The sequence below is a fragment of a genome, unplaced genomic scaffold (genome assembly GCF_019419815.1).
Source record: "Pyrus x bretschneideri cultivar Hongxiangsu unplaced genomic scaffold, Pyrus_bretschneideri_v1 Contig36, whole genome shotgun sequence".
NCBI lineage: Eukaryota > Viridiplantae > Streptophyta > Magnoliopsida > Rosales > Rosaceae > Pyrus > Pyrus x bretschneideri.
In genome coordinates, this window is record NW_025999679.1 from 2,778,913 (window position 1) to 2,786,992 (window position 8,080).

At 35.7% G+C, this 8,080-nt stretch overlaps 1 protein-coding gene across 2 annotated transcripts; it reads right to left on the reverse strand.

Annotated features, from left to right (window-relative positions):
* Positions 1 to 1,424: 1,424 nt before the first annotated feature.
* LOC103941632 (nucleotide-sugar uncharacterized transporter 1-like) lies at positions 1,425 to 6,443 on the reverse strand. Of its 2 annotated transcripts, XM_048592051.1 has the most exons (8): positions 6,175 to 6,442; positions 4,424 to 4,572; positions 4,112 to 4,317; positions 3,914 to 4,007; positions 3,134 to 3,300; positions 2,882 to 3,052; positions 1,663 to 1,979; positions 1,425 to 1,531 (listed from the first exon to the last, which is right to left on the reverse strand). In XM_048592051.1, the coding sequence occupies exons 1-7, from the start codon at positions 6,245 to 6,247 to the stop codon at positions 1,706 to 1,708; spliced, it is 1,134 nt and encodes a 377-aa protein (XP_048448008.1). In that variant the 5' UTR covers positions 6,248 to 6,442; the 3' UTR covers positions 1,425 to 1,531; positions 1,663 to 1,705. The 2 variants fall into 2 exon arrangements, with proteins under 2 accessions (XP_048448008.1, XP_048448009.1); XM_048592052.1 differs by having other exon boundaries at positions 1,489 to 1,979; positions 4,460 to 4,572; positions 6,175 to 6,443.
* Positions 6,444 to 8,080: the final 1,637 nt, after the last annotated feature.

Genomic DNA, 8,080 nt, shown 5'->3' on the forward strand with positions numbered 1-8,080 from the left:
GCTATTTCTGATGAACATGGTAGACCATCCTTGTTCAATAAATGCACCAACGAAGATGGAAGCCTGTCCAGCCAAACCAGATTGGTCGTTCCCATATCAAACTGCGACGCAAAAGAGTGTGTTGCCGTATTGGCTGTTCTTGGAATCCAAGATCAGCGACAAACTTGGAAGTCATTCCTAATCTTCATAATCTAACAAAGAACTGGAAAAATCTCCCAATTGCCATCTTCCACTTCCATCTTCAACCACCTTATAATATTTTGTGAGTCAGATTCGGCAATGATATCCTGACAATTCCAGTTCTTCGCAAATTTACAACATTCAAGCACCGTTAATGCCCCAGCCATGATAGCGATGGAAGCTGCGAAAGGTCCGTGACATTCCGCTCATGGATGACTCACCTCGCAACCCTCCATGGTAGAAATTAAAACTGAAGAAGAAGCAGAGATTGCATGTATCACCTGGATTGGAGAAGGCAATTTGTTCTTCATCACCGCATTGCGTCGGGCCTTCCATATTTGCCAACAAGTAAAAGCAATGTGTGTCAATATTCTCCTTTTCTCCTCCTCCACTGGTGCCGCCTCCATCACTTTCAGAAACCAAGCATCAAGTGTAGTTATATCTCGCTTTCTCCACCTAGTAATTTAGGACTCCACCAAACCAAGCCAATTCTACACCTGTTCTTCATAAATCCACCACTAATATACCTTGGAATTTGAGAATCTTTTATTTCAATCCAATCTTAAAGACTAACACGACCATAAATTAGTTAGCACTTAAGAAAGACCACCAATGACCAACCTTCCAAACTATTGCTTATTGTAGGGAAAACAAATCACATTAACAAGTATAAAGGAGGATTAAAAAGTTTCAATGGAGCCCTACCACCAATGGATCGATCATGTAGAAAATTTCAGCTGGATTTTCTCTTTTTTTTTTTTTTTAACAAGATAGTATTTACAGTAAGGGAGTGAGGGTTAAAATTCATCTTTGATGATAATCGAACCTAAAACCTCTCACTTACAAGTGAAAAAAAATATCACTAGACCGTAATATAAGTGACAACTAGATTCTCTCTTTTCAAGCAAAATTGTACAAAGGCTCAAAACAGATTTATTATTCTGTAAAATGCCACACTAACAAACTTACACCAAGTATAATTCTAAAACTTCAGTCCACTGCTTTGGCAAAGAATAGAGAAGGTACAAGAGTTTGGAAAACTTCATCACCAAGATGTAGTAAAAGGAAAACCCTGCTATATACATAATCGCCATGCTCGGTTTTATTTAAGGGGTTGATTGCCACCCTTCTTGGATCCAATTTTTTGTTTTTAAAACTCATAAGTATTCAAGTAATTTCTACCTTCGTAGCCACGCCGTCAAGTGCAACATTTCAATCAAACAAGAATAAAATGAAACATATGATTAAACAGTAACCAGTATATATATATATATATATATACAGTGTTCAATTGCATCCAAGACAATGTTGAAGAACCCAACAGAATCTACAAAATGTGACCTTGGAACAGGTAATGCCATATAGACTAACACCGGATCAGCAGACTAACACCAAACTCTAATTCATGGTAAGCATGGATAGAGCTTTGCCTTCAAAATCAGAATCGAAATTTTTTTATCTAGAGACAAACAAATGCCCCAAGTTAGTGATGAGTTAGATCTTGTCTTGTATCTACCTTGATAAGTTAGACAGATTCCGAACCATAATTTCCATCGTGGGTCTTGCTGTTTTCTTTACTCAGTTTAGATTTTGGTAAAGAAGACGCCTGCCGAGGGGAAGTTTTGTTTGATTGCAGCTTCAAATTAAGGTAAGTGTAAATGGACATTCCGGCAATGGCTGTGAAAGCCCCGGAAATGCTTGTCTTGCCTGGATTGGAACTAAAGAGGTAATAGTTTCCTAGAAGAATGACGCATGTTTTAAATTGACCAAGAACGACATGTGTAACAGCAGATGTTGCCCTGCCAAAGATGAAAAAAAATAAAAAATCAAGCATGTCAAAACCAACAGAACCAAGCAGAACAAGATTTTCAAGCTAAAATTCACAAAGTAAAATCAAAATTATGATTAACAAACATATAGCAGTCCCCAGGACATATTACAAAACTTTAAAAAAAAATTAATGCCACGCGACCATGTTTGAAACAGTTATCATTAGAATTGAAGTTTTCAGATATATATATACATAACGGTCACATGCCAAAGTGGTGTTATGATACTTGTCACATGCCTCTAGGTTTACAAGTGCAATGTTGTCGATACGGCTGATTTGATAGTCATGAGGTGTTACATGACCCCAAAAACAAGTGAAAAGGCTTTGATCCACTAGACAATGGACAAATAAAAGAGTAAACTGCCAATTTGGCCCCTGAATTATTACCCAAGTGAAAATCGAGTTCTTGAACTATTTTTTCAGAATAATAAGTCCTTAAGTTCATTAAAAGCTTCCAGCTTCATCTCTACAATAAGATTCAAAGTTATTATATTCAATTTTCTGTCAATTTAAGTCATGGCTTGCACGTGATACATTTTAGAGGGCAATGCTGTCATTTCCTCACCCATAGCCTTGCATATAGGTTGCGAATCTAACTTCTAACTTACACTATAAAGCTAACTCCATACACTAATCTTTTTCAAGAAAAAGTCCTTCTCAAAAGGCCAATTTATACCTTTTTTTTTTTTTAATCAATTTGAGAGGTGACCAATCTGACAGTGTACTAAATTGACTAGTTTGCTCATGCTACTGACCAACGTAAACTGTAAACTAACGACATCGGAGGTCAAAACTCTTCTTCCGACCTAAACTATGGACCCAAAAAACCACAAATAGGATAATCAGGAAGAACAAACAGATATCACATACCCAAGTGCTAGAGCGCCTGACCACTGAAGCAAGAAGCCAAGAATAGCTGACATGAGAATTGCCAAGGTGTTGTTGAAGTTCCAATTGAAAGATAGGGCACCAGGTGGATCTAACCAAGGGATTAGTGCGACAAGGAAAAATAGAGTGATTGGCGTTGTCTTCCACATTAATCTGTTCAACGATTTGCATTTTAGTTCAATATCAAGGAGATTCCAATAGAAACTTAATGGTTTCAAGGGGAGCACCACTTACGCTAAGGCTGTCCAATTTTCCTGCTGTTGCAAGCTAGACCAAAGAATTTTGTTGACTGCACTTGGTATTATCCATGCTAATGCTATACAAGCACCAAAGAGATGAAATTGCATATCAGTTACTGTAGCGACGGCAACACCAATTGATACTACTGTAAGTGCTAGAACCTGAAATTTCGTAGCAAGGTGTTAGAACAGAAAGGAAAAGCTGTTGTAGATGACTTATGCAGAAAATTTTGTATGAGAAGAACAATGATTAAAAAATGAAAAAAGAATGGAATTAATCAATTCCATGTGCAAGGAACCCATACAAGCACCCTACATACTAATGTATCAAGGCCGAAAGAATTAAGTAATGCATTTGGATAGGCATGCAAGATTTCCTCCATATCTTTAACAGATCTACTCGGCATATTTCTACTGATTGAGTAAATTACCTCTGTCAGCGGCTAATTCCCGGGTTTACAATCTAATACAGTTTCCAAATAGCATTTTTTCATAATACGTGGGACAATTTGGATGTGAGGTCTACATCCTCCTCATTTCAGAGTCTTGAAAAAAATTATTGGCGATAGTGAAGGCATTACCCGAATTTTCAAAAACATGTAAACCAGATATGAATAACCTTTTCAGTGACAAGTGCGACTGGACAGGAATTGTGGCGGAACTTTGTGTTCTACAGTCTGCTAAAACAACAACTCAGCCCGAATAGCAGGAATATAAAACTGTGTTTTATTTGCATATTGACATGGCACATAAAGGCAAAAACGAAAGGAGCTACCTTCGAGAAAGAAACTCTCTTATTGTACAACAAAAATTCTGCGAGAACAATTGATGGCGTAACCGCAATTTTAGACATCTGATAAAACCCCACACTGAAGAAATAGATATTAAACTCAATGTTGAAAACATATATATAATTAAGAAACAGATTCTGATGACCTTTGGTAAAGGTAAGAATAATGATGTAACATCTCACCTATTATACTTCAAGCTAACATTTGCAAGGCCAGTAGAGAAAGCCATAACAAAGCCAAGAGTAAATAATGTAGATAAGCGGGTCGATTTTGAGGGACATGCAGGGAGGATAGAAAGAGCATTTAGAATGGCCATTAATAACCAGCTTACTACATAGTGGATAAGGGTGAGAAATATAGGAAACTGGAACCCAACAACTTTGAGCACCTGAAGAAACACAAGAACATAAGTTACCAGCCGGAAAGCTGCTGTTTTTATATCAAGTCAGGCAAAATGTGGATAGATTAGAATATAGAGAGTTCAGCATACGAACCAATTTGTTCACGAAAATTATGCCAACAGCAATTACAAAATTGAAGGTAAGAGCAGTGGCAGGGCCACATAGCTGTTGCTGACGCTTTGCACCATCGGATGAGCGGAATTCATTAAAAAGAGCAGATCGCAAGTCTTCTATAGCTCTTCCTGAGTTCATATACAGAAAATAGAGAAGAAAATAAACGATATCAATGAGCAACAACATACTACAGATGTATAACCAAGTTATATTCCCTACAGAATCAAAGTCCAATAATAATGAGATATGATTGTCTCTCGTGGCCGACCTTAACAAACTGTAATACCTACTTATGAAAAATAACAAATGTCAATCCATACATTTTGTTTTAATCAACATACAAATAATGTATATGATAGTCATTTATAATAAATATCCATATGCACATTTCCAGCTCAGTAAGAAATGACTATCATATACATGAATTCATTAAGACTGGAAACGAGATAATATAATTTTCTTTAAGGAAAATTAAATTGGATGTAATATGCTTACCAAAAATTAGACACTAGGGAAGAACAAATCAAAATGTAAATATCCGAGCCAAAAAATAAATAAAATTATATATTTTGTTCAACTAAAAAAAAACAAACAAACAAAATTGCTAAGCATAAAAAAATTTAGAATTATGTACCCAAAATCCCCCAATCTTTTAGTGTCATTCCAAATTGATCTTAACCTTTTTAAACATTTCAAACAAGTACCCAACTTATTGAAAATGTCACACCGTTAAGCCCCAGTTAATTATGTTGAAAATCCACCAATTGGGTATATAATGGTCAACGTTAATATTAGTTGTCTCAAAAATCTAAATTTCAAACATAAATTATATAATATGGAATCCAATGATAAACAAGTGTTGAATTGAATCGAAAATGAACCCAAATTAAAATTACATCAGGAGTGCAATCTTCTAATAAAGAAAGGGATAAGAATTCAGATAGGGTTTCAAGGAGCTTGTTTCTGCTTATGTGTTTTCTTCATACACCGATTCTCGGCTTGTAAAGCTTTCAGTTCTTCATTGTGGGCAATGAAGAAGGTGGCGGCCAGATCATGGTAGTCCTTACCATTTCAGCAACCTCCATGACCTTCTTCCCAATGTTGATAGCTTGAGTTGTAGGGTGGAGTTGGTGATTTTTCCTTGGGTTTGGAGGTGATGGCATGATGGGGATGGCGGTGACCGTTAGTTGGATGAGGCTATGCTTTCATGACTTTCTATCGATTTTGAAGACAAAGTAACCTCTAGTTAATTTAACAGTTTTTTATCTGCAGCTTAACTAATGCAACATTTTCAACAAATTGGGTAGTTATTGGGAAAAGGTTGAAACCAATTTGAAATAACACTTCAAAGGTCGGGGTACTTAATCCAAAAATTTATTCACTCGTTTTAACCAAACTGCAATATAAGTATAAACTACATGAATAAGGAGATTTTAAATAAATAGCTCACGCAAAATCAGTCAATGCAATGAATAAGCAAACAGATATTAGAATCTGCAAACAAAAATAGCAAAACTCACAAGCAACATGTTTAAACCTTAAAACTGAATTCAACAAAATTATGAATCACAAAAACGAAAGCCACAGAATTTGTGAGAAAACCCAGATAAACCAAACAAAGTGACCCTTCATTCGTAGCTTATTGGATGGAAATACAAACCAAAATAATTTCTTTCAAGCTAGCTGCTGCAGTGAGATTGGAATTTGGAACTAGAAGTGGCAAACGATACCTCTTTCACCAGCATCACTATCCTTGCGCTTGAGAATCTTCCTAACGCCTTTCCTTACAAAGAAATTTAACATTTTTATGGATTCAAAGCATTAACCTTTCGATTTCTTTCATTCCCTCTCTCTCAGCAACAATGGCAACGGCTCTATTTTTGGGTCTCTAGATAGAGAAAGGAGAAAGCTTGGAGAGAGAGAGAGAGGGAGAGAGCAGGGCAGGTCAGCAGCACAGCAGGTACTAAGTTTTGAGCTGGAAGAGAGAGAAAAGAGAAAGATTTAGGAAATGACTGAATTCTCTTCCGTTTCCTTTCTCTTATATTTTTTTATTTTATCTTTCTTTTTTTATGTAAAATTAATTTAATATATTAAAATAAATTAATTGTGATCATTCAAATAGTAAAAGAAGAAAGGAGAAAACACAAAAGAGATAAGAGAATCCCACTCTATCAGGGAAAATGGCGAGGAGGCAGATTGTCTGCTCTGCTAATTTGGTGTCCTTCTATTTGTGCGATCATGGTTAAGCCACATCAACATTTTATATTTCTATTGCCTTTTATCTTATTATCCTTATAAAAAAAAAATTAATAGAAAATATTAACATGACTTAATCGCATAAAATATGAAAGCATAAAGAGAGCAGACAACCTACCTCCAAATGGCGAAACGGGAAATCCATTTGTGAGACAGGAGAGAGACGTGTGTATAGTGGACAGCGGTGATGGCGGAAATTTGAGGTTGTCTGTCCGAGAGAGAGACTGAGAAAAAGAAAACAAAAGCAAAAAGAGATTGAAGAAATCACGCCTACATCCGACTCCGGAGTACCGACAGTTTATTATGTTTTTTTTTTGTTTTGTCAGAAGGGAAAATTTGTCTATCAACGAATGTGACTTTATCTCAACAATATTTAAAAATAAAATAAAAATGTGAGTTAGGTTTAAAAAGAGTTTGTGGACGCCACTCGGTGTTAGTATTACGATTTGAGATTATTCATCTTCACTTAAAAGTAAAAGATTTTAGATTCGAATCTTGTGAATAACTAATTCAATACTAAATTAGGTTACCCATTGTGTAGTTTTACCGAACTCCCCTTCCTCTTAATGTAAAAAATATCGATATATTCAAAAAAAAAGTTTGTGGGCAAATAGATGTAATGACGGATAATAATTATGTTTATAGAGTATGCATTTTGGTGTGAGTTTAACTATCATCGATTTCTTTTTCACTCTACTCAAAATTAAAGTTTTTGGATGACTAAATTTTACGCATTCAATGTTTAATGAAGCGATTTTTTAAAAAGGAAAGGAATTTAAAGTTGCTGATATTATATTTATGAGATTTAAAACAGTGTTAGTTTATTATTTTTTTATTTATTTAATTATTATTAATTTCTAAATTGATAATGTGGCATATTTAGACTCGTTTTTAGTCCCTAAAAGTCAGATATACACAAAGAAAATCAAATTGTGTGATAAGTTGTCGATTTGGAATATGAGTCATTGATTGAAGAAAAACTCATGAGTATTAGTTTTGGTCGATATAATGCAAGGTTGGCTTCTACAAGAACTTAAAAAAATTGGTCTCACTCTAAGGGCGCGTTTGTTTGGCTGGATTAAGTTTCACTGGACTGGACTACTTAGCTAGGATTAGTAGTTCAGTGTTTGGTGTGAATTAGGATTGTGTTTAATGGGATTAAGCCGGACTCGTGCCGACTAAATCCTGCGCTAGGTGGGCTTAGCGAGAGCCACCAAAAACGAGGGGATTCGTAGTCCCGTTTCTATTCTTCGCTTCACCTCCCTTTATGTTCTTCGCCTCAGGCTTCACCTCGTGTTGCTTGCTTCGCTTCTCTCCTCCTCCCTCTTCTCCTTTTCTCAATCTCAGAGGATCTCCAAGTTTGCAATATTGGGTTTGACA

Coding starts and splice junctions, on each gene's coding strand:
- LOC103941632 (XM_048592051.1), bottom strand. CDS start 6,247: ATGTTAAATTTCTTTGTAAGGAAAGGCGTTAGGAAGATTCTCAAGCGC. Junction 4,318..4,423: donor TAATTTTCGTGAACAAATTG/GTTCGTATGCTG, acceptor GTGTTTCTTCAG/GTGCTCAAAGTTGTTGGGTT. Junction 3,053..3,133: donor GAAAATTGGACAGCCTTAGC/GTAAGTGGTGCT, acceptor ATCGTTGAACAG/ATTAATGTGGAAGACAACGC.